Source organism: Cuculus canorus, chromosome 2 (assembly GCF_017976375.1).
Source record: "Cuculus canorus isolate bCucCan1 chromosome 2, bCucCan1.pri, whole genome shotgun sequence".
Classification (NCBI taxonomy): Eukaryota; Metazoa; Chordata; class Aves; order Cuculiformes; family Cuculidae; genus Cuculus; species Cuculus canorus.
This window is the reverse complement of record NC_071402.1, coordinates 151,139,412-151,166,713: the sequence shown is the minus strand read 5'-3', so window position 1 is coordinate 151,166,713 and position 27,302 is coordinate 151,139,412. Positions and strand designations below refer to the sequence as shown.

Below are 27,302 nucleotides of genomic sequence, written 5' to 3'. Positions count from 1 at the left end.
TTAGCTAGTCCTACGTCATTGTAGTTATTAGGTTTTGGAATGAGACTTTAATAAGCCACTTTTTTTTAATACTTACGAATGAACTGCAATTACTTACTCACATTCTAAGGTATTTAAGTATAAAATAAAATTTTTATAAGTTAAGCGTATATAACAATTTCATGCACTACTGGAGGTTTTTTCTCAAGTTTTTGCTTGTGGATTATATGATTTCATTCACAGTATGAAATGTATATTGAATGTATGTTTCTGACACCTAGGTCATCACAAACTTAGTGAAAATGTTGAAATCTAGAGATACAAGGAGAAATTTCTGCCCACCAAATCACTGGCTCTCAGAACAAGAAAACATTAAAGCAGATAAGGTAGGAGTAAGATCCTTTTTCCACATAGTGTTACAGGTGCCAAATTTCAATAATAAAGTGTTCGATTCCTAACATAATCAGCGATGTTGGCATTGTACGGATTTAGTGTGTTTTAAAACCTGAGGTTATGTTTCTTTTTTCAAATGTGAAAGTCTCGAATCTGTTAAGAATCTTTTATGTTAAAACATATTTCCAGTCAGTAAAGTAGAACCCACTCTACAGTGTGACGGCATGTCACTGCCTTTGTAGCAGAGGAGAATGGAAAATCTGGTATCATTTTGTTGCATTTTAGTTTCTAGTTATTTTAAGTATTTGTCATAATGAAAATGCTAAATAAAATAATTGCTCTATAGTGGGAGAAAACCCCTCAAAATTCTCTTCCAAAATAAAAGAAAATTCAAAAGCTTTTTTTGTACTTTTTTTTTCCTAAAAATTTTTTTTCCTAAGTACTTTTGAAAAAAAAGATGTTTGAGCTTATAAAGTGTGTATATGCATGCAAACGAAAACACTGTTATGAACGTGCAAGTACATCCTTTGAATCATTGAAAACTTGGATCTCCAGAATCTGAATTACACATCAGATAGACTACCTTGCAGTATTAGATGTCTTAACAGTTGGAAGTTTTGCATGGAATATTTAACAGTGAACTCTTCTCTTTATTTTTGATGATTGCACAGTTGCTTGCCTTCTGTTCAAGATTTCCATTTCTCTCTGTGGCAGTTTTTTTATAGTTCTTAGGAAACAGTGCGTGCACACCTTAGAGCAAGTGGTAGTGGTCTTAAACTGATTCTCAGTAGAAAGTGAACAGGATTTATTTGACCTCTCAAAATTCAACCTTAATTTCTGTAGTATCTAGAATACTAGAATTTAATGTAACATTGCATGGTATTTTTAAATGATACATGGACTTCCTACTACACTGTTAGTTTTGCTGCTAAGCTTTAAGGCATAAGTGTAAAGAGGAGGAATTAGAAATGAAGGTGCTTGGGCAGTCAGACGGTCTCAGACATGGCAATTTCCTCATATTTACTGTGTAGTAGTAAATCGTAATATACAATTAGATAATGTTTAAAATACTGTTAATTTATTAGGTTACGCAGCTGTATGTGCCATCTGCTAGGCATGTCTGGAGGGTCAGAAGAATGGGAAGAATAGGACCATTGCAGTCTACTTTGGATGGTAAGATACTGTCTATGCAATTTTTGCTTTGCTAAGTCAAAATAATGGTTTGCCTTATGCAAAGAAAATTGACTTTTTATAGAGCTCAGTTAAGTATCTTATATAGAAGTCTTAATGATAGCCAAAAGCAAGGCAATCTTTCATAATTTTGTTTAAGGTATTTTTAAAAATGTGTATTTGTATACACCTTTGTTTATATCCTTAGAATACTTAATGTGTAACAGTTTTCCCCAGGAATCTGCAAGCACTGATGAGGGGAATTGGTGAGGTGGACAAATGAAATGCGTTAAAAATATACATAGTAATACGTATAAAAGGCAGTTGCATAAGATGCAAAATTAATAAAGTTGCAGAAGATATAAAATGTTAAGGTTTGCTTTTACTATACACTATAAAGAAACTTCTTTATTATATATGAATCTGTAACAGACAAGCTTTAGGTACCATAAATATTGTCTCTAAGTAGATAAGGCAGAAACTTAACTCTTTGAATTACTCAAAATATTTGTACTCTATGGAACTCCTAAAGAAAGGTGAAATAATTGGACCAATTTAGTAATCAGGGTAAATGTACACAAATCTACTTGTGCCAATATACTTTCTCATGTAGATAGTCTGTTTCTTTTAGCTTTTCATACCTTCGTATCTTCACTACTGTAGAATTTTATGTTGCTATACTGAGGTAAAATAATTATTCCATTACTCAGCAAGTGTTTTGGCAAAAATTGCTGGGCTTCAACAGGCCTGTATTCTGTGTGCTTTAGGGACTCTACACAGGTCATCTGCATCTTCCATTGACCTACGTGGCTCTTGACAGCTGTACTTCCTTGATGTTCTCCGCTGTCAGACCCATTCCATATTTACTAACTCTAGATTCTGCCCCATGCTACTAGCCTGCTGGTCTCCTTCCTCTCATACATACAGTATCTTGACCTCTCTCCCTTTTCTTCTTTCCCGTAAGAGTGTCAGTTCCCTCAGTTTCATTAGTTGCCTTGGTCTGGGTAGTTGGTGGATAAGGAATGTGCATGCTGTAGCTAGTGGGGAGCAGCTACGTGCCCTCATTTTTCTGGCTGGCTGTGCAAGAAGCTGACACACTGAACAAAGCAGATAACTGAGCTGTCCTTGCTATTTTGGCAGTTGGGTCACTAAAGGAATTTTTCTTCTCTATGCAGTTGAAAATTTTCACAAAGCTTAGTGTTTTTTAATCTCCTATCCTCTGTTGAAACTAAAATTCAGCTGATTCGTTCAAGAAGTGTGTTGAAAGTGAGATGCTGAGGAAGGATGGCACAGTGAGTTTACATAAACTTTGTTTTCATACGAAATCAGGCTGAAAAAGTGCAGTCAACATGAATGTGTGAAAACAAGCAGGTAACAATGTGCACGTTGACTTGTTTAATCCCTTGTGACTCCATATGGGTTAAAGCCAATTAGCATGAAAGTCCTGCTGAATCACATATGGTCATGTTTATTTGTGCTTTTTCATTTGCTTAAATGGCAGACTCGTGACTTCTAAATGCTTTCTGTATTGATGACTCCATCCCATATTTCTCTTTAGAGAAAGAAGCTGTGATGGAGAAATGCAGATAAAATTGACTAATTGACTGGAATAATTGAACTGTCGAAGTCATGTAGTAGTTTACCTTTGCTGTACATGCACTTTTTATTTAAAATGCTTTTAACCCTTAGCTTAATAGGCTGCATACATTGACTTTAATTAAAAATGTTTGCTAAGTAAATTAAGGGTAATCACAGATAAGCATTTTATCAGAAATTCCAAAGGCTTGCAGTGTTGAAACCTGCCCCGAATGAATATACATCAAGTATAGGGATGTTTTGGTTTGAGTCACGTCATATTAAATTGGTGCTTAAAATATCTCTACTTAAAGGACTTTGAGAAGTGGAAAAAAGAACCAAACCAAAAACATTGAAGTGGTGTCCAGTTGCAGAAAAACAGCAAGATGCTAGTCACCACAGGCAGGAGCCAAAGGAAGAACCTGGAACGGTCGTCATAAGCTTCCAGACTTGGTAGTAACGTGAAGCATTTGCTTCGTAGTCCAGACTATAGAATAATCTTTTTGAGAAGATGGTTATTAAAGTTGAAAATGAAACAACTGAGGAGCTGTGGGTTTTGTTTGCTCTGTAGACGGGCTAGGTGGACTTCAACCACAGTGTCAGGCCAGTAAGCATTATTATTTCTTTTCCCCTGCACTTAGTTAATTTAAAGTGAGATGTGTGCTCAGCAACTGAGTTTCTTGTCATGAAGTTAGAGCAGGATTGTCATTTCTACTGTGCATCACCCAAAGTTGAATGATTCCTTAAAAACATCCTCTGTGGGTATAAGTGTTCAAAGGAACTGCTTGGTAGCTTGGGAACCTCATGTGATTGAGTCTTTCTGTTGCTGTGGCTTCTTGAACTCTTCAGATGTTTTTTTTTATGGAGCACGTTATACAATTTCTTGATGTTTTCACTATTTCTGCGGGGACGATGATTTAATGTGATCACTGTGACCTTGCTGTTGGGAGGAAAAAAAAGCCCTGTTCATTTCGTTAGATTTAGTTTAATTCTTAGTTTTTATGCCTAAAATGATTTGTAGATGTTGTAGTTGAACGCACAGTACCTTTAAACTGTTTTGATTATTGGAACGGGAATATCATGTACTCCTGCAATGAAAATTATAATTACTTACAACTTCTTAATTGTCTTCTGTCATGTATTTTTTCTTAATTGAATATTTAAAGTATCGATAATGAGAAAATATTTTTTTTTTCCTTCTGAATATAATAAATTCTGGAGTACTTATTTTTGTACACATTCTTCTTCAGTGTGTTTTCACTACTCGCATTTCAGTTTTCTAATGTTTAAAGAAAGGTAAGGCTTGGTGTGACTGTTCAGTAAATAAGCTATTTTAATGTATGTATTTTTATACAAAGTGAATTGACTCACTTGATTAAAAATAAACTGTTTTTAAAAATGTTGTTTCCAAAATTTTTAAAATTATTATTTCTTTTTTAAGTGAGTTTGGAACCAGCACCTCTTTCTGTATCTGAAGAACGACAGCTCGCAATTCTGACAGAGCTACCTTTTGTAGTTCCTTTTGAAGAAAGAGTAAAGGTACCTAATTTCTAATTCAATATGCAATTGAGTTTTTAGGTGTTTGTTTTCAATAAATGTAAAAAGAGCACTTAGCTAAGTATCATTTCCCTATAGAAGGATATAACAGGCCAGACTGTTTTTCCTAAGTATTTATGTGGCAACCAAACAGATGAGATTAATAACATTTCTCTTTTTTTGCTAGTTATATTACCTTTTGTAATAATTGCATTAAAATTAAAAACATGTATTCCAAGATCTGTGTGAGCAGTTGTGTGTTTATAATAAACTGCAGATTCAATGATTGATCTCCATGTTTGCACCCTCTTGTGGTACCCAGAGCACTAACTAGTTGTGTATCTGTAATAAACAGATTGCAAGGTCAAGACTGGAGACTTTTGTGCAGTGGGCGGATTTACTCAGAATGAGATGATGGATTTCCATTTTGGGAAAATAACACTTAGAGGTTAAATTTCTGCATTCATAGCTGAGTAGCTGAACTTTATAATAGAGTATGTAGTTTTAAAACTTGCAAGATTCTTATACTATTTGATTTGCTGTCGAATGTTTTCTTGATTTTAAATGTGGAATTGTTAGTTCTCTTAGCTATTTCAGTTTGAATCATGTATTTTTTCCCCATTTTTTTTTCTGAACTACTTTTGTTGTCAACAGTATCAATTACTTGAAAACTGGTCCCTGAATTGTGTTGGAAACAATAAGTTGCAAGACACACCATCGAGGGAATGAGGAATAGTTCCATAGGGAAAGTAAATCAGTATCAAAAAAAGACAGTGACAGCTTTGGTAGTAAAGGAGTGTTTTTTCCTGGCTTCTGTGAAGGAGTTGTTCCAATAAAATACCTTAATACTGCCTGGCAGTATTGCGCTAGCATTACAGGGAAACAGTTGGATGTACCTTAAATATGAGGTCTGTGTGTCACAATTTAGTCACTGTCTACAGCCTCTAGATGTCTTAAAGCTACATTGGGATGCATGTGTTTTAGGTTTCCAGAAATCATAAAACTTTATGTGGTTTTATCATAAAACCTGAAATTGTAGTCCTCTTATACTGCTTTTTGGACCAAATATGGCCCTTTTGCGTAATAGTGGGAGTCAACATCCTTTTGAAGTCGCTCACTGCAGTAGGGAAGAGGATACGTTATCATGGTTTTTGGTTTTGTTTTTTCTTTCAGTTGCCATCTATTATGCTGTAATTTAATGTGGCAATACAGCTTTCCATATGGGATAATACGTATTTCCATATGTGGGTCATTCCACGTGTCCTTTCATTTTATGACTTCATGAGATTTTTACCTTGAATTACCAGATATTACATGCTCTTATGAGGAGTTACTGAGATCAGTTTCATGGTAGGCTCTTCAGCCATTTGACCTTGGCGTATATTGTCCTCTTTAGCTTTAGGGCATGTTGGTGCGCACCTTTCAATCTAATATTTACCTGTGGCAGGTAGTTAATCCAGTTGGTATCAAGTGCCTTGATTCTCACTTACTTAAGCCATAGCTTGCCAATGATGATAGTTGCTTCTATAGTGCGTACCTCAGTCAGCATTGCTTACTTTTCCACGTGTTAGTTTGCAGTCATGGCAAATGCTTCAATTAGGTGTTAGGATTCTAATTTTCAGGACGAACATATGCGTGAACATGGGGTTATGTAGAAGTCCAGACTGTGTATCAAGAATTTTTCTATGTGATATACCTCCAAGGGATTCTTTCCATCTAGCATTGTGTGGCAAAGGTTAATAAACTATATCTAGCCAGGCTTCAGGAAAGAGAATGGGAGTGAGCATGTTCTTATGCCCTGTACATAAAGATAATGTGTTTGTGGTTGTGTGTCTTGATGTCATAGAACTGTAGAAAAATTGAGATCAGAAGGGACCTCTGGAGGTTCTCTAGTCCCCATCCTTCCTCATACAGGAATGACTTCAGGGTTGGATCAGGATGCCGTTGTCATTTGGGCTAAAGTAGAATCAGTTTTCTAACTTTAGCCAAGTCTTAAACTTCATTTTCTGAAAATTAATTGCATGTTTTTCAGACAGTGTCAGACAGTGTTTCTCTCTAGCACTGATAACACAGGGCACTGGTATTCAGAAAAACCATTGCTTATACTTATTATTGTAAAAACCAAGGCCATCTTTGAGCTAGTGGAGTGCTGGAAGTGCAAAAACGTTGCACCTGCAGGGAGGGGCGGAATGGACAGGTGACCCCAAACTGACCAACAGAGTATTCCGTCCCATGTATGTCGTACTTGGTATAAACTGAGAGGTCATGAGGGCCTCACTCCTTCGTCTGTGATGGCCAATGTCCAGTGAGAACCTTGTCTGTCTGTTTGCCCCTGTTCCCAGATCTGTGCATTCCCGAATCCAGTTCCTGAGCCCAGCCTCCCTCCTGCCACTCACCTGGCCTGCCCTGCTGCATCTGCGGTGACGTATAGTCATCAAGGAGTGGGGCACAATTTCATGTATTTCTATAGATTATATTATTATTCTCTTATTAATAGTATTTTATTATTATTTCATTAAAGCTGTTCTAATTTCCAATCCACAAATCTTCCTCTGATTTCCCTTTCTCTGGGAATGTGAGGGGAAGGAAATTGTGAGCCCAGCTGGTCAGTTTTACCTGCCGAAATTGGCTGGGCCTGGGCTAAATTGGGCCAGATGCTCATGTCCAGATGAGTTTTGACCATCTCCAAAGATGGAGATTTCTCAAACTCTTTGTGTAACATCTTCCAGTACTTTAACACTCTTATAATGATTTTTTTTTTCCCCTTTATGTCTATTCAGCATTTCTCTTTCTGGAGCTTGTGACTAATTTCTCTTGTCTTCCTGCTTTGTACTTTAGGGAAGAATCTGTCTTTGTCTACACTTTAATCCTGGTTGGAGAACATCATCTGCACTAGCTACAGTTGTCCATAGAAACAGTAGATTTGAGACCTTACTCTAGCTTTATCTGTTGTTGTCAAATTCACCTCTTTCATGGTAGATTTGTTGGTTTCAAACGTCCCTGGAGACTCTTAATCTTCTTAGTTAAGAAATTAGTCTGTGATATCACTGGGAGATTGCATCTCTTGGGAAATGTACTAGATTATTTAATGAATATGGGAAAACTGCAAGAGAGGGCGTAGTAAACTGACACATCCTGCATTGAGGGTGTATTGAAGATTATTGTTATGCATTAGGCATCCCATCACCTCCCATGCTACATCTTGGCATAGAAACACAGGTAGCTGCAGTTACTCTTCAGGTGAACAAACAAGTTCATGTTGTGAAGACTTGCAAAGGGGCAATGGGAAGTTCAATTTGTACTTCAGCTGGCAGATGTTCTGCTTCTTTGTTTCATATCTCAGTGCTAACCACTGTTTTGCTTTGATTCTTTGCTCACTGTTCCTGAGCGTAGTGATATCTAGTCTCTTGTTACTGGGAGTGTTCCTAAGGATTACAAAACCAACAACAGGCTGTGTACCAGTGTGGAGGATTGCCTCTGCGTGTGCAAAATACTTGTGACGTTTTCCCTTTGGTTTTGAATGCTTTTACAGTGCAGAACTCTGATAGTTAAGGAGAAGAAATTGGAATCACTGACATGATGTCTCTTTATGTGAAAAGAATTGAGGGTGATAATGTAGCATGAATAAGTTTTTTGCATGTTACCCCCTCTCCTTCCCTTCGCTGGGACATGGGTCTCTATTATGCTTCTGCAGCTTGATGAGGACAAATTATGCTTCTACTGCTTTGAGAGGACAAATCACTTAAAAGTGAATGCCCAGAAGCAACTCAGAGGATAGTAATAGTGAATAACCATCTCTCACTGTATGTTTAGATCTGCACAATGATATGATTTCTCTTTTCACTCTTTCTAACAGATTTTTCAACGACTGATATATGCTGATAAACAAGAAGTTCAAGGAGATGGGCCATTTTTGGATGGAATTAATGTCACTATCAGAAGAAATTATATTTATGAAGATGCTTATGACAAACTTTCTCCTGAAAATGGTAGGTTTATAATTAAGTTATCATCAGCTTGTTTATAACATTAAACCATTCTTACCATGTAGTTACATACTTGCTTACTTGATTAGGATGTAAAAAGTGTATCAGCTCTAAGATGTTTATGTCCTTATAAAGTTAAATTCCCTTGTTTTTATGTAAAGTAATTCTCATCCACATTCTTGCTGATTATTGCAGTCATGTTCTCTTTAACAGACCCTTCCTTAGTTCAAGCCAACTGTAATGGGGCTTTTCTTTCCATTTACTTTTCCATGTAACTGTATTTTGTATTTCTATCTATGTAGTTCATTAGATATTATCTGTTTTGGTAATCTATGTAAACAAAAATACACTGCACTGGATTTGCTAGGTGCGGTGTGGCTGGTAAGGCTAATGCGTGCCCTTTGTAGTGAAAGTATGTAGTAGTATTTTATCACATTGATTTAAATTGCACCTTAGTGTGAATTTGTGTGAGTGCAGCTGCTCTAGAAGCCAAAATGCCAATGTCGATAAAGCCTGCCAAAATAAAGTAATTATTAGTTATATAGTGTTTTCACATACAAAAAGAATATTTGCCAAATACTTGAGGTTTGCCATGTGAATCTCACCTGCTGTGCTATGTAAGCTCCCTCCTGGAGAACTGCCTAGTTTGGAGAGGAAGAAGAGGTGTTGGTTTTCTTGGTTTGTATAAAGTTACCGGAGATCATGCCATTTCTTAATTTCCTCCATTTTGGTCGTATTAAAGATACTAGTCTATTTATAAATAGGATTTTGTATTTCAGTACCTGTGTTTAAAACTGTAAGTATCTAAAAAGATACATGTAGACTAATATATATACTTTTTTAATTAAGTACAATTTAAGTTCTCCTACTTTTGGAAAATTTTAAAGGCTAATCTGGAGCTGTCCCTGTATAATCATCTGGAAGTTGTATGTGCAATTGACTATTCAGCCTCTTTCCTAGTGGTTGTGAGCAGTTGCATCATACTAGGTTTAGTATAAGTCGTTTACTGATTTCTTAAAAAGAGAAGGGTAAAATGGAATTGGAAAATATGGAAGCTGTTATTGCTGTAACTGGGAGGTTAGAGAAGCTAGTTTGATAAGGTGCAGGGGTGATGTGTAGCAGCAAGGGAAATTTTTACTGGACATGCATAGAAGCAGCATTTCAAAGTGAGACTTGTAAAGCGCTGAAAAGGGCTGTCCAGAGAGGCTGTGAAATCTCCATCACTGGAGAACTCATATAGGCCAAGGCACTGAGCATCCTGATCTAACTTGGAACTAACTTGGAAATTGGCCTCACTTTCGGTGTGGGAGGTTTGAACCATAAGGGGTCTCCTCAAGCCTGAACTACTTTGTGATTCTGTCAAGCTTTCTGTTTAGCAAATAGAGCTTTTGTATCAATAACGAAATTTATCTGCACATACATGGATGTAGTTCAGGATAATGTTTTCAGCCTTTCCTTAGGAAGAAGATTATTCATAAAACAGTGACAAGAAAGAGCCCAATAAGTTTGTAGCAAGTAATTGGAAGTAGAGGGATCTCTAGGTGAAGATTTATGTCTCATTTACAAGTACAGAGAAGCTGTAGTGGTAGGTTGCCATTGAGGTCTGAAAATATATTTTTCTGCATGTGTTTGTGATATACCATATATGTGCAGACATAGACACGCACGTATATGAACAGTACTAGTGCTATTTAGCATCAGTAAAGACTAAATTAGAAGGCTGGACATTTTGGAAAAAGTTGTTATTCTCAGACAGTACAATTCTTTAAAATAATTTTAGTTCTGAAGTAGGGTGAGGCAGCATGTTAGAAAGCAGAAAAGAAGAAATTCCTGAAAATAGCAAGGGACAGTTTCAGGACTGTAAAGAGAATTGATTAAAATCCATCTGGGAGGCTGAATGGTTGATAGATGAGGTCCTAATCAGGAGACAATGAAGAGCAGTGATTTGGTAGTGACATCTAGTTTGTCTACTGCCCTGAGAAGAAAGCTGTCAGAGTTAATGTTTCCATAGTACCTTAACTGAGAGCATTAAGAAAACAAGCTTGGAATAGTAGAGATGTACTAGGTTGGTTCTTGTGGATTTAAGTTTTTATTTGGTTGTCATATGTTTAATAATGTGAAAGCATTTCTCAGTTCCGCCCTGTAACTGGAATTTTCAGCATAGTCCATAGTAGCTTCTAGTGGACTCCAGTAACAGTTCAGTTACATTCTAGCCATACGAGTCATAAAATTGAACTCTTTTTTCAGAAGTTGCATTGGTGTTCACCTCTACCTGGTTGCCTGTTTTGTCATAAGAATTTGTATTGGGACCGTCGTGTCCCCCCCCCCTCCATACACAGAGGAAGAGATGAATATCTGATTTTCTTCATAAGGCTTCCAAAACACTAAAGCAACGTTTTCCATATATAAAAGTTTCAACATTAGTGCTCAGTATCTCAGGAGTCTTCAGGCAAAGCATGCTTGTATGCTTGAAACTCTCTGTTGCTAGTGTATGTGTTCAGTGTTCTTGTTTTGAATTGTGATGAGGCAGCGGACCTGTTGCAGTTTCTATGGCTAGAACCAGCTGTCCTTTATTTCCAGCCAGCAGAATTCTTATGCAGGAAAGCATTTCACTCAAATGAAGAACTAATGAGTAATTTTTTAAAAAACAGCTGAGCGTGAAACTTAGGAAAAGATTGGGAAGTTACTGATGGATGTAGAGGCATTCGCTGACAGGAAAGTGTAAAGCACTCATTCAGGAGAAATTCTGTTGCTATGAATTGCTGAAGATTGTTCATGAACGTCAGCTGTCCATCCATAGTAAGTGCTTTTGTAGCACATAGAAGCAGTTGAAAGTTTTATGATTACTGGTTTATTACTGATTGCTTTGCTGAGATGCAAGTGTGGTCAATGCAAGGGTTAAAATAAAAGCTATGCATTTGGTTAGGTCTTTGGAAGCCTTCAGTGAGTTGAGCAAAAAGGTCCTCCTTCCTGGTTGTGTATACATAGCTCAAGGACTAAATTTTGCTTGCTTTCTCAAGGAGCAGCCTTCTATGAAACAAACAGAACACCTGCCTTCAGAACATCTCTGTCTTTACCACACCTTGCTCACCGGAGTTACATGCCATAGCACTGAATCCAAAGTAACAAAAGTTCCAAGTTTGATTTCAAAGCATATTATTTAATGGTGTAGTTTAACAGCCAGCCCTTTTAAGAGAATGCAGTGCTTGTTGAGTGTTACTTGTGCAAAGTAGCTTTCACATACTGACTACTCCAAAATTCAAGCCAGTAATAGATTTTTGCTATTTAGTGTTTTAATTTTTAAAAATCAAGTTAGTGTAGATATGTTTGTGTATGTAGTTACATGTGTTTTTATCCAAATAATATTCAAGCAGATAGTTGTATTTGAGTTTGTGTCTCTCCTTTCTCTGCAGAACCTGACCTAAAAAAGCGCATTCGTGTTCACTTACTTAATGCACATGGTCTTGATGAAGCTGGTATTGATGGTGGTGGAATTTTCAGAGAATTTCTGAATGAACTGCTTAAATCAGGATTTAACCCTAACCAGGGATTTTTTAAGACCACCAATGAGGGACTTCTTTACCCTAACCCTGCAGCACAGATGCTCGTTGGAGACTCGTATGCCCGACATTACTACTTTCTTGGAAGAATGCTTGGAAAGGTAAAACCAGTCTTGTATAATATAAAGCTATAGCAGTACTGAATTTATTCAGTAATGTTTTCTTTTCTTTTTAGATAGGAGTAGATGGGAAAAGATGGTGATTCTTCCAGAACTGTAAAAACCCCAAACTTTTAGATGTTGATTCTGAACATTGAGGCTGAAAGAGTTGGGGTTGTTCAGCTTGCAGAAGAGAAGACTCTGGGGAAATTGCAGCCTTTCAATACTTAAAGGAAGTTTATAAGCGATACTGGAAAAAACTCTTTAGCAGGGCCTGTAGCAATAGGGCATGGGGCAATGGTTTTAAACTGAAAAAAAGGAGAGGTTTAGACTAGATAATAGGAAGAAATTTTTTTTTGCTCAGGGTGGTGAAACACTGGAACAGGTATTTTGCTCAGGTGGTAGGGACCCCACCCCTGGAAACATTCAAGGTCAGGTTGGATGGGGCTGTGAGCAGCCTGATTGAATTGAAGATGTCCCTGCTCACTGCAGGGGAGGTTGGACCAGATGACCTTCATGGTCCTTTCCAATCCAATAGTTCTATGATTATTTCCACATACCGCCCAAATTTCTGGTTCATTTTAATGTTACATACTTGAGAAGTACAGAGAATTTGAGACACCCTGACCAGGTGAGCAAAGTGAGCATATGGCTACTGATGTGTTTATCAACTTGCTTAAAGTTAAGTTGTTTGAAGCCAATAGAACTACTCTGCTTATGGTGATTTTTTTTATTCTGGAGCTGTCTGGAGTTTGATTGCAGTTAGATTTTCGTCATTTGGAATATATGAAAATATTATTTTCAGAAACAAAATAGTTTCTAATTATATGAGGTTTACAATTCTTGCTAGCATGTAAAATTTGCCATGAGCATTTACCATACTTAGGAGCCATATGCAACTTCCAGTTGTTATTCTTGGTTTTTCATACATTTTGCATCATTCTTGAGTTCTAGTGCTTGACATTTTGGTGTTGTGAATGTTCCAAGACTCGCACATACTTGTTGAGCTAGATGAAAAAAGGAGGGGAGAAGAGAGAAACCATTGCAAACATTCATTACATTGAGTTTTCTTTTATGGTCAGGTTTAGTCATTTATTTTCTTCTAAGCCCTTGAAGTAATTTTTGTAAAGGTAATAAATATGAAACAAATTTTGGAATACAAATTCCATTTCAGAAAAAGATATATTGTTGCTAACCAGCTATTTAAAACTGAAGGTACTAAAGATATATTAAAGTCTCATTTAACTGCTTGAATTATTTTGGAAGCTAAAATCCTGCTGACTGGCAGTGAGACTTAATGTATATTTGGATGTCTTTTTAGCGTAGTTGGAAGCTGTTTAAGAGGATGTTGTTGGCAAATTTTGGTTTTTGAAACAGTGCTGTTCTTTAGAATTGCAAGTCAACTGATTTAGATCAAACTGCTGCTTTGTAGGCGAACTCTGTGCTAATGCATCGTAGCTGTTGAAATATCCAAAGTTGTTAAATAATGAAATAAAATAATCTGTGAAGTATGTTCCTGCTCTTAATAGGAGATGGAATCGGTACTAATACAGTAGTTTGTAATTACAGCCTATGTTAAATATCCAAGGCTTCATTTTCTTTCTGCATCTATGGATTTTTGGATTGGGGAGGTGAATACTGCTGTGGTATTGTGAGGAAGTTACTTCGCTCCAAAAATGTTTAGTGTTTATCTAGGAATGAGGCGGGGCTCAATTGTCGGGGAGATATTTGAAACACAAATGCAAAAAGGTGATTTTGATCTTGAATCTCTAACTTCCTCTGTCAAAACAGCACATTGCCTTCTGTAATTGGATTTCAAATGTTGTCATAAAGACAAGCTGCAAAGTGTGTTCTATCTTCCATGGAGTTCTACAAGTATAGTTTTGGTTTTGTCTTTTTAGAATCAGGATCTCTGTTATTTAACATTTTGAAAACATAAATTGTTTTTGTATTTGCAGTATGTTTACATAAGGTAAGAGTTGACGGTGTTACTTAATAATTACCTCTACCCAGCTGCACAGACACCTTTTTAGTAGTGTATTTAGAGACTTGATGAATTAAACAGAAAGATAAGGCACGACCATAGCATTCAAAACCTGCCAGTATTGTGTTCGTGGTTAAGTTATTGATACTCACTCACCCGTTCTCAAAAATGTGTCCATTTTATGCTTTGCACAGGGTTATTTGAGAGCCATAGTGGATTATTAAAAGCCCCTTTGTAAACAAAATAGATATAATGCAAAGGAAGCAATCAGGCATCCACAGCAATTTGTTATTTGTGGAAACCAGTATGTAAAAAGCGCTACCACCAAAAACTCTCACATAAGAAGTTTCAATGTTATCAGAAAACAAATATATTAAAATATAATATTGTATAGAAACTCTCTGTCTCTTGGTAACCATTTCATAGTAATATCCAAATGCATTTCAGTGCCATAGATTTATACTTTTCCTTTCGTCAGGAAGTTTCTAACAGTTTGACATCTTCTGTGTTAATTGGTAAGTTCAGAAGAAGAAACATCTGAAAACTTAAAGCTTACTTTGAAAAATGGTGTGTCTAAAAACTTAAGTTATTTTTCCCTAGATAAATTATTGGCTATTTGGGATGGATTTTTGTAGTTAGTGAAGAAATTGGAATCCATATACAAAACAAACTGCGCGGCTGTTCATGCAACTTTTACTAATTGTTGAATGAGCAAAAGGTCTTGTAGAAAGAATGCCCTGTGATCATGTAATTGCGTATGTTATCTGAAATCATTCTATACAAAAAAAGCAGGAATGAGTTTGCTTAAACAACAGCTACTCAAACACTTCCAAAGTTTACACTTCTCAACTTTCGGTGACTTTACTGTGTAATGTAAATATTATTTTAACATCGGTGGCTTTTGAGCATTTTCCTTTCTCTTCTTAAAAATAAAAGCTCAGCTTACCATGCAAACCTCTGGTAGCAGTCTTCCGGTGCTGGCGGGCTTTGAAACTTTCAGCTTCACTCACTGGAAGCAAAGCAGTGATTTATGAGTCCCAGGCTTTGCTCGAGAGCTGAGAGTGTCATGGGCTGCGGGGGATGTTCAGACAGAGATGTTCTAGCCCCACATTCTCTTTGTTGTCGTTTTTGGAAAATGAAATATTGTTGTCCCATGTGGTGTCCCAGAAATACAGGTAATTTAATTTGTAGTTGTAATCCCATCGCTCTCTGGGTAGGATTGAGCTATAGCGAGACACCTGATTTGGTTTAACGTCTTTTTCCACATGCAGTAGTTGTTCTGGCAGCAGTAAAAGTCTTTCCATATACAGAATTTCCTGCTGCACTTTTGGCACAGTACTGGCCTTGGCTCAGGAGAACACAAAAGTTGCTACTTTGACAGGCTGCCAAAACTTCAGGCAACATAACCAGAGAAAGGAAATTTGGAAGCAATACCTCAGGATTTTCTCCATGCTGACTCTTCTGCTGCAAACCTGGAAAGAGAGAAATGCTGATTAACCGTTTCAGCAGAAACAGTGATAAGTAGAACAGTGACAGATATACAAGGAAAATTTTAACTTCACCGTGTTCAGACCTGAACTCAGTCTTGTACACTGTACTATCTTTCTTCATTTCTAGTTTACATTTGTATTTATTCAATGGTACGGATGTGACAGATGTTGTGGAAAAGGGCATTCTTTGCCTGTGGAATTACTTGACAACAAGTCAAAGTTTACTTAAATTTCATGAAGTAATGGCAGTAGTTTAAGAACATGATAGGAAGGCCATAGAAAGATTAGGATGATTTTTATGGTTACATCTTCTTCCTTTTTGACATAAACTTGCTAATTCTTTGTTACATTATGTTTTGTAATGATTGACTTTGTAATGTCAACAAAGAGAACATTAAATCTCTTTTTCTGAGCAATAGAACCTGCAGGCCTTGTAAGACACTGGAGTTTTCAGAAAAGATTTAGATTTGTTTTGCCAAAAGTTTGAGCTGTTGCTGTTTTGAGCAGAGTTCCATCATTTCTGGATCTAAATAAGGAACTTTGCTAGAAGCAGCAGCAAGGGCTGAGCAAAAATAATGTGTTTATTTTCAATTTTAGCATCATTTTTATGATGAATAGATGAGGCAATCTAGATTTAATCTTTGATCATTAATATTTAGTGTTATATAGGAAGTTAGTAATTTGCATGGCCTGATGGATATTATACTTATGAATTAGTTATTTCCGTATGACTTTTTATAGGTTACTGTAGTAATTTAAGATATAATGGACTGTTCTGTGCACATATATAAAAGTTTTAAAACATATATAGTTGAAAAAAAGCTGTAAAATTTGTATTTTTGTAAAATTAAATATTAGCAGGATAATAGTAGATCAAAGACAAATTTTATTACCAAGTGGTAATTATGGCATCATTAATTATTGATTAGATTATTTTTCTGTATCTTAGAGAGTGGGACTTGTGGTTCTAGCTTATAACTTTGAATACAACTGTGATAGGTCATTTGTTGTGCAAGATGTTATTCCTGGCTGAGATTAGCAGTCTTTACTGGTATCCATTTTGCCGAAAAACTGAAGTAGTTCTTAATCATCTTGGGGCCTTATCTAAAATGGATTGAATCAGCGGGAGTCTTCACAGCAAGATCTGGATTGGTTTCTACATTCTTAAATCATTAATAAGCTGCACATACGGAGTTAAAGCCTTTAAGCAAATGTTTCTTGTAACATATTTGTGTGCCCTTTTTGTGCCAAAAGTTTGAAGAGAGACACTAAACCAAGAAAACTTTACAATGATGAGAACTGGATTTCCTAAATTTGAGTATTTGATAGGACGGTGAGCCAAGCATTGTGCAGCTACTCTTGCTCTGTTTCTCTGACTGTTGAAGAGTGTGGTTTCTTTCCCCCCTTCTGATTTTTAGGCTACTCTTTTCAGGTAATTAAGATCCAGTTTGGCTTGGCTTAAATCAGTACACTCTTAATTGATTTGTGCTAAAGCCACAATTGATACTACGAGTACCTAGGAAGGTAGGTTTGGAGTTGGTGATACTGATACAAAAAGGAGGTAATTTTAATAAACTTTTTGGTTTATTAATTTCAGTTACCCTGCACATGATTTTGTAGACTCAGCATTTTGCTTAAAAGCAAATTAGCTGATCATTTGTCTCAGGAAATCCTCAGTCATCTGAAATAAAATCAGAACAGCAATTTACCATGTCAAGTGGCATTTCCAGTGCAGAAACACAATAGTAAGAGAGTGAAACAGGTACCTTATGGAAGTTATTTCATAATTTATGACTGTAGATATGAAGTAATCTGAGTCTATTTTCTGATGTGGTTATTCAGCTTGACAACTCCTTTGTGTACTGGTTCATTTGACATAACCAATTATCTTTTGATTACAAATAGCTACATTAATACTAACCTTGTAAATACATGTCTAGAACTAAAAGACTACAGAAATATGGTATTTTAACTCTAAATCTTTAGGAAGGAAAAATGTGTATTGATGTATTGTGATATTTATTGGATCATAATGTATTTAAGTTTTCTATAATGCATATGTTAGTGATTGTTTACCGTGATAAAGTGCATAGAGGTCTCTGCAAGGAATTCTGCATGGAAAGAATTACCTCATGTCAGTGGTCACTCTTCAATTAAAAGTTCCATTAGCAGATGATTCCTGCTTCTGGTTTGTGTACTGATTGCATTTTATTGCCCCTAAATCAGGTTCCTAGACAGGGAATAAATAAACAGTTAGAGTGTGCGGTAATGGTATCCTGATCTTTTTTCACAGTTGGGAACACCAACATCCATTTCAGTCAGTTAGGTTTGGAATATTTACTGAAGTTCTTTGTTCTATTTGAACTGTCTTCAAAAATGCCTACTTCCCCTTCTATTAAAATACAGATTTCTCTTAGAAGCTTATCCAGAGGTTAATTATATAGTAGTATATATTTCAGTTCTTCTGAAGATTAGAACTTAAATAAGGAAGAGATGCCTTCCTTTTATCTTCAGTTCTTACTAAATTATGTTTAAACTTGGAACAAGAAAAATCTATTAAGCCTTTACTGGAATTTCAGTAGTGAATGGTAACTATCAGTTATCCAGTGCATTCAGAGGTACCTGTAGCCCTTCCCTCTCCCATCCCTCAAAACCCACAAATGACTTTGGTGGCAATTTATATCACGTAGGGTGGCATAATTTGCAGAGATTACTATTCCTATTAGAATAGAAAGAAGGTCCCTTCCGATGGGAAGGGATGATGAAATTATGATTTTCTGCACTACCAATAATTCTGAAGCACTCTGTTGTCATAATAAAAATGTAAATATATCCTTAATTCCTAGGATTAAAGCAGTAAGATGACTTTCCATTATCAAATTAAAAAATAACTCAAGGTAATTGTGCTTGGAATGCTCCAATGGGGGCCGTTGGAAAGGGATCCCTACATTTTTATGGTAGTGTGTTCACAAGTCAGTCATGAGATGGTTTTGTGCTTGTTGGACACCTGCAGTCCATCCTGGGTGTTTACAGTGACTGCAGCAAATTTGACAGGCAGGCCCTTCACATCTGAGTCTTGCTTCCACAAATGTGTGGAACTTTTATGAACTTGTACTTACTGACCTTCAGATTCCCAGTGAGTAGGAAACCAGAAGTAAAACCAATTTACAAAAGGCTTTATTTTTTTCTGGGAAAAAAGTAAATCTGAAGATACTGGCACTGCTGCAAGAGGCTCAGTAGGCTCTCAGAAGCCTGCTTACAGGCATCTAGCTGAGAAGTTTTGGATTCCTTTTTCAAAAGACAGAAAAGTCATCCAGTATTTGAACAAGAAGTACATTTTGAATTTTTACAGTCATATTGGGGAGATAATGTACCGGATTATCCATTACTACCTGATGCCAATGCAAGTAGAGGGCTCTGCTGTTGTAGAACATGGAGAACTGCGAAACAGTGACTTAAAGCTACCAGTTAGCAGACTAACTGTGTTGTGACACACACCCAATAGAATTGGTTTTATTTTGTCATATTGGCATTAGGAAAAATATTAGTTTGGTTTTGCTCACTTTAAAGCACATTATTAAGTATATCTGTAAGAAATATTTTTATCCTAAAAGTGCTAAACGCTAGCTTTAAAAATGCTTCAAAATTACGAGTACATGTTAATTTTAATGTAGCTTATATTTTTGGTTTTATCTTTTTCATTAGGTTAGAAAAGGCATTGTTGGCCCTGAAGGCTTTGTGGGTGTGATGAGATATTTCTAGGATATAAATTATATGGTAGAAGGAAGTTCTAATGGTTTTGCTATTTTTCTATCATTTTTATTAATGGTTCTGTACAGCTTTGAAGATCTATTGCACTCTGTAAGTGCTAAGTATTATTTAATAGTAACTGTTTAAAATGACTGAAGCAGGAAGGGTTACCGTCTGGGGGGCTGATTAGGGAAATAACTGAATTTAAGCCCAGTCATTTAATGCCTCAGCCCATAAGCCGTGTGTTTTTCTAGGGGTATGACTTTAGCATTGTTTAGGTTTTAAAATACAGTTCTGGTTTGTAAAGGATTAATGGAAAGTAGAGGCAGTGACTGATTAATTATTTTTCTTAAGAAAGATTTCAGTTGGAATTATAAATGAGATAATTAATTCTAGACCTGAAGGTGTAATGGCACTAAAGCTGCCTCAGTCAGAGAGGTTTAGCTGGTTCATCTGTGAATTTGTTGACACAATTTGAACCTTATTCAGCGTGCTGTAGTGCTCATGTAACCACTACTATATATAGTTAATCTATATGAAATTACTAGAGTAGCTTAAATTTTGTCTGGTTTTAAAATGTGGCACGAAGTCTTTTCTTTCTGAAGAGCTGTTTCGTAAATATTGGGGTTGTATTTGTATGGTACCTCATTTGGCCATGTAATGCTTAAATAATATTATAATAGCTGCCCTCTATAGTCACAGGCAGGTACTATTCTCATTATGTTCAAAACGAAAAAACTCTTCCCTGTCCAGAGAATTGTGTAATTTTTATTCTTTTTTTACCATGCTGTCTTTCCAGCTGAGAGCCTCCTTCCATAATATATTACAGCTGCTAATAGCATGCCTGTATTCAGAAAGTTGCTTGCCTTAAAGAACTATTCCTTGTTCCCCACATCACAGGTGTTTAATGAAAGCATTCAGTATGTTCGTAAGTATCTGAACATAATTTTTTTCACTTTAGATCACAAATTGTGATCTGGGTTGCTGAATTGAGTAAAGGCTCTTGTAGCTAGTCCATGTTGCAATCAGTTATAGTTGAACTATATTGTAATCACAACTAGCTAATATTATTTAAAAAACAAACAATAGACTTTAGACTGCAATTACCTGTATGCTTTGTGTGTGAAGTCAAAACCTGTTGACCACAGTCAGCGTTCTGTTTTTATCGGTTTTAATATTCTGGTGTGTTCTACAGGCATTCACGCACAGGGGAAGGGAAATGTATGAAGTTCCTTTTACTGAATACTACTTCTTCCATAGTGAAATAATTGCCTTTAGCAGAAAAAAATCTTTTAACCACTTTCATATAAAAAGAAGGCTAGCAAGGCATCTTGAGATACTTTGGAAAACACTGGATGAAGAGTAGCCAAAATAGTTTATTATAATGTTTGTTTGTTTTATTTTGTTCAGTTGTTTCAGAAGCTTTCAAGTTATTTTAATGATTATCTGTAGGTGTCATAACTTTCCCTAAAGAACTTCTGTAACTTATATGAGTTTGGAACAGTGCTGGGAAATCCAGGCTGGCCCTTTCAGCAGATGTAACTTTTTAGCTACTGGGTATGCATCATGCTACGAGCATTATGGTGCTGTGTGATTGCCCTTGGTATAGACATCTCTGTCTCTGCTTCTGACTGGCCTCTTGCCTCAAGCTTGCATCTGCCAATTGCACTTTTGTGAAAGTGGAAAGCTAATACTCGCAGGCTTTTGAGGAGGCAAACATGTATAGACTCTGTAGGCTCTGTTAAGGTTTTTGTTCTCCCGTCCCCATCTAATGTTAGAGACTAGAAGTCTAATGTCATATTCGACCACCAATTTCTACTTTCTTGACTTCCTATCTGGATTTTTTGCTTTGTATAAATCAATTGCAGTTTATGGAACTGCAGGATAGAGACAGTGAAGTCAACGGACTCATTAGCTGTGAGAGCTGGGAATGTGAATTCTCAGAATTCATTATAAAATGGTGTCATTCCTGTAGATCATGACCGTAAGAGTTGAAGAAAGCTTTTGCAGGTGGGTGAGAGTGCTTGAAGTTTGAGCAGAGAATATTTTTAAAGTATACTTTAGTTAAACTTGCTGACTTTCATCTCTTGAAACAGTGCATGAGCAGGAACTTCTGACTTACAGACAAACAGAAGTTGCCTCCCTCCAACAGCAAGCCAGTTTCTTTTGCCAGTGTTGTTGCTCATTGACTTCTGGAAGAATAAAAAAGGACTGCTTCTGTGGGGAGAGTGGAACCTTATATTGTACTGAAGTACATAGATAAGGATCATCTGACAGTGCAGCTTCGTATTGCAGCTAATTAATCCAGCAGGTGGTTACCTCTGTTAGAGGTGGTCGCTATTCCCTTGCCTGTCACTGATGCTGGGCTTCTGCCTATTTTATGTTGATGTTGTAGAAGGCCAGTTCAGAGGGTCAACAGGCGGAAGACTAAGCTTAAAATCACGTAACTTGTAGTTCCTCGTGACAGTCCCTACAGGGAAAGAGAGGAAATGTGAACCTCCCCTTTTTGGCTATTAGATGAACTGCAGTAAAAAGAATATCCATGGTATTTCCCATACATTTTCATGGGCAACTGGCTGCTCTAAGGTTGTACTCCCGTTTAAACAAGTAGTCTTGTTGTTCTGCCCAGTTTCAACCATATCTGCAAGCTGGATCTGATTGTAATTTGAAAGAAAGCTCAACTTCAGTGTCCGTCCTGTGTCAACCAACACCCACCCCACACCCCAAACCCAAATCCCAACACTCCAAACAAAGTACAGTACAAATAATCTGCATCTTTTGAACCTTATTCAGCTTGTTGTAATGCTCACATAACCTCTGCTGTCCAACCACTCGCAAACAAACCCACTTGAATCAACAAGCTCCTTAGTTTCATCGCTCTGGCAGCAGTGGGTGGAATGATATCTTTTGGCAGCAACAAGTAGTTTGATCAGTTTGTCCTGACTGAAGCTAGATTGAAACTGAAAAAGTTTCACTTGATTTAGTTATATTCTGTTGTATGCAGCATTTTTCAGTATCTCTGCACAGTGCTGGAGCTGTAATGGTGTAATTTACCTCTTTGAAACAAAAGTGAAGTGTAGCATGATGTTATTTACCAGAGTTATAGTACATTTTTTATTGAACTATAGGATAGCTTGACTTTCAAACAAATTAAAACTACTGTTTGTCTTGTTTCCAAAAATATGTTATTTTTAATATTGCAATCACTTAGCTGAGAGAAGGAGTAATTAAAATGATTCTCAAGTTGCACCATTTAGTTTATTTAAAAATGTTTTATATAGTTTTTAGATGAAGTTATAAATGTTCACTTTGGAACTACCTGAAGATTAATAGTGATGCATTTGAAATGCATTATTTTTTTTATTGATTCTTAATGTAGTAAATTACTGAAGTTATTTGGCAGCAAACAGAAATAGCCAGTGATGTTGTTCACATTTATTTTCCTGATAGCATCACAATTTGCATTAATTGCATTGCAGCTGCACTCACTTATATTAAAAAGCTTCTACTATAATTAATCCTTTTTATTTCAAATCATTTTGGCACAATTTCTAGCAATAAACACTCATAAAAGACAGGCACTTGAAAAACAACGTACAAGTTTCTTCAATATACCTATTGCTGTTTTTTCCTGACAAGGAATTATTGATAGGCTTCTAGGATCAAATGTTGCAAGTGGTTAAGACTTAAGACCAGTTTGAAAAATGCTAAGTGGATTATTTTGCATAAAAAATAGACAGGTTTTGAATTTGTGTAATTAACCTGTGTTTAGAAAATACCTTGATTTATGTCTAGATTTGTATTTCAGTTGCATACATTATGGAAATTTAATTTATAATCCATTTAGCTGATGTGATCATAGTTTTTAGTGCTATCATTTATTAGTCCTTGTATATTAAATGCTCTAAAGGCTTAAACCTGCCTGGTGTAAAAAATTACACCTCTGCATTTACATTTTATGAGTCATAGATGGAATTCCATTTAAATTCCAGTAGCTTTGATATATTTAAGGAATTACAATGGCTTTATTGTTACTAATGCAGAAACAGCAAACACTGACCTTACACATTGCAAATTAATGATTTATTCCTCTAGTTTGCTTTTAAAGTCAACTATACAAATGAGGATTTCGACTTCTACACCTTGAATAAATCATATAGCTCTAAATATAATGCACCCTTTGGCTTTGATCTCGTTATTCTCACTTCTTTCTGCAAGGTCTAACTCACCTCATAGAAGTGTTCTTTCAGAAGTTGAAGAAATTGTGTATCTTTTTCCTAGAGTCGTTGTTGGAATATCATTGAATGATTACGGCTATGCTTATTTTTCTTTTTTTCCTTTTTTTTTTGGTTCATTCTACTTCCTTTTCTAAGTTTGCAGCAGATTATGGAGGAATTAAGTGTGTCAAAACACTGCTCTTGAAGAGTAAAAAGAGAACAAACAATGCTGTTGTGTTGAAGATGCCTTTTTTTTTAATTTTTCCTTTATTAATGCAGAGTTTCTCTGAATGATGTCATGCTTTCTAGCTCCAAAGTTTCCATCTCTCCTTTTGAGACCTACCATAAGTACTTTCTTCCAGTCAGCAAGGAGTTGTTCCTTACACACAATTGCTTTGTGTTACATCAAAATGTGGTCATACAGTAGATCAGCTGAGAGTGGTATTGCTGGGGTTCTGTGCATTTTTGAAAATTCTCGAGGAAACTCAGTTTGCAGTAAAAATAAATTTTTCATGAGTGCTGCAAGTTCAGGTCAGGCTCATTTTTGGTTCAGTAATCTTTTGAAAGGTCTAACAGTGTCAGGCATAGGAAGGATTGGACATACAATACAGGCATAACTGATAAGCTCTTGGCTTGGATATTAGGATGTATTGATGATACTGTGTTTGGTTTTGGGCCCCTCACTAGAAGAAGGGGACTGAGGTGCTGGAGCGTGTCAAGAGAAGGACAATGAAGCTGGACAAGGGGCTGGAGAACAAGTCTTCTGAGGAGCGGCTGAGGGGATGGGGGTTGTTTACCTTGGAGAAAAAGAGGCTGAGGGGAGACCTAATCACTGTCTACAGCTCCCTAAAAGGAGGTTGTAGGGAAGTGAGTGTTGGTCTCTTCCCAATGTAACAAGCAGTGGGATGAGAGGAAATGGCCTTAAGTTACGCCAGGGGAGGTTCAGGTTAGACATCATGAAAAATTTCTTCACTGAAAGGTTTATCAGGCACTGGAACAGTCTGCCCAGGGAGGTCGTTAAGTCACCATCCCTGGAGATATTTAAAAGATGAGTAGATGGAGTGCTCAGGGATATGGTTTAGTACTGGACAGGTATGGTTCGACTTGATCATCTGAAAGATCTTTTCCAAACAAGTGGTTCTGTAATGCCATAAAGCAGTAGAATTCATGAAAACTGTACAGCTCTTGAATCTCTGTAACATGCAAGAGAAACAGCTTATTTGGATTAATTTAAGATGTACTATTTTTACATAGTTACTTTTAACGGGCAGGCTATTTCACATGTAGCAATTGATATCGAATGGAATGTATTGTGTATGACAGTGCTAGTGGTAGAGGTGCTAATTTTTCTGGAAGACATTCTTGATGGAGTTGTACTGTCCTTCAGCAAACCTTGCCTTCCTTGCCAGTCAATGCTATTGGTGCACTTCCTGTTTGCTGTGGTACTTTGGACAAGAAGATACTGACAGATAAGCAGTGACCTCACCTTTTAAATCGCCACATAATTAATTTGTACAATATAGTAACTTCGTATTTCACAAGGGTATTCAAATTTCAAATTTCAGTTGAGTATTTTTAAGTCTGTGCACCATCTGGGCTATTGTCATACCAGAAGATCCTATTCAAGCACCAAATTAAGAAGGAATTGCCAGAATATTCAGAAATAGACCATAACTTTAAGAAGTCCAGCATGTACGACAATAAAAAATGTAATGTGCTTTTAATTGCTTTGTTTTTCAGGCTCTGTATGAAAATATGCTGGTGGAGCTACCATTTGCTAGTTTTTTCCTCTCAAAGTTACTGGGGACAAGTGCTGATGTTGACATTCATCATTTGGCTTCATTAGATCCAGAAATGTATAAAAACTTGCTTTTTCTTAAGAGCTATGAAGGAGATGTAGAAGAACTTGGACTAAACTTCACGGTGGTAAATAATGATCTTGGGGAAGCACAGGTAAGGATGGCTTTCGCTTTTTTCCTTTTATATTCCTACCCCTACTAATTCATTTTTTAATTTGAAAATGGTAAGAAACAACTGTTACAAGCGTTTGGGGCATCATTTCGATTTTGACTTAATATTTGGAGTAGACAGTAAGTAATCATGTGTTTAAAAACATATAAATTTTGATGATGATTTAAAGGTCTGGTCATTTAAATAGTAAACTATAGTGATTATTTTCTAACAGTCATATGTGAAACGTTCTATTGCCTGAGAATAATTTATTGAATGAAATATTCTGTGTTGTACTTCAGGTAGCTGTAAAAGTTAGTTGATTTGTAAACTATAGAAGAACTGTCTGGAGTTAGAAATTAGAATGGTTTTAAATATTAATGAACTTCTATTATGAGGTAAGTGTTGTCTCCTTTAGCTGTGATTTTTTGAAGAAGAGGGCCTGAAGTTAGATGTTAGTGTTTTCTTTTTTTAAATCCTATTTTCTTTTTGAGGGGCTGAGACACCAAGTGAGTCAGAGAGGAGAAATAGGTGTTCAGTGCTTCTAAAAGTTAGGCCAGTTAGATGGGTCCTTAAGTATGAGTTTTTAATGCAATTGTAAGATATAATTGGATTATGGCTTTAATTTGCTGTGTTGTGAGTATTAAAGATCACTTGCACTCATAGTAGAAAATCAATTACCACCAGAGCTTGAGAAGTTCACCTTTATTTACTAATACAGTTAACCTCCTTAGTTCAAGTCTTTTGTCATGCTTCCTCTTTCATTTTTGAGGATTTTAAATCGTGTACTACTCGTGGTGTACTTATACTTGGTTATGGTATTTAATTAATAATTGGATCAAAAAGGTAGGCCTGACAACATTGTGATGTGCAGCATCACCTGAATTCAGCCTTGTTTCTTGTGGAAGAAACAGAGACTATAAAAATGTGTAGGCAGTTCTCATGTGTTTGCCTGTTGGTCAGGGAATCCTGGGACTGTGCACGTTGCAGAAGCAACAGCACCACTGTGATGCTGGTCCTGGAAACTGTTTGCTTGAGTTCTCTGCTACTGTTTAAATCATAGCAAATTTGATGTCTAAGACTTCTGGTTTATCAGCATAAGGGTCAAACTTTACTCTTCTGTCATTCACTTGTGTCCTTTTGGAAGATCATAAAACCTGGATTGTGTTTCAGTTTTAGAATATTATCTTCAGATTTGGGGTTTCTGAATCATGCTGAAGGGGAGAGTCAGCAGTTGCCTGGTACAAATAATGTTTCACATTGAACATATGCCATATGTCTCTAATTAAAACGAGAAGTAGGCAATATTTTCTGGAGAGGTTTTGGATTCCTTACTTTATAAATCTACTCTGTACGTCCTCAATAAACAGTCACACAAGTTAGAACCTACTTCAACAAATAATGTAGAAGGACATAGAAAAGAGGAAATAGCTCAGAAATAACATATAAGGAGATTCAAATTAGAGATGTTACCAGCTTTACTTACTGCAACAAAAACTTGTGGGAAGTGTATTCCTGCCAGGAAGCCAGATTTGTTCTTTAAAATTCTCTGAGGGCTGTGGCTAGTATTATCAACACTTTTGGTTTTTAATTGTTTGGCAAAACCTTAAAAGG

General features: G+C 36.4%; 1 protein-coding gene across 1 annotated transcript in view; it reads left to right on the top strand.

Annotated features, from left to right (window-relative positions):
• Window positions 1-27,302, top strand: part of UBE3C (ubiquitin protein ligase E3C) — a 79,319-nt gene that overhangs the window by 35,821 nt on the left and 16,196 nt on the right. Inside the window, exons 14-19 of the mRNA XM_009558309.2 lie at window positions 261-365; window positions 1,458-1,545; window positions 4,559-4,656; window positions 8,510-8,642; window positions 12,053-12,300; window positions 25,479-25,691. Of these exons, the coding sequence (XP_009556604.2) occupies window positions 261-365; window positions 1,458-1,545; window positions 4,559-4,656; window positions 8,510-8,642; window positions 12,053-12,300; window positions 25,479-25,691 (885 nt within the window). The remainder of the gene's footprint in view (window positions 1-260; window positions 366-1,457; window positions 1,546-4,558; window positions 4,657-8,509; window positions 8,643-12,052; window positions 12,301-25,478; window positions 25,692-27,302) is intronic.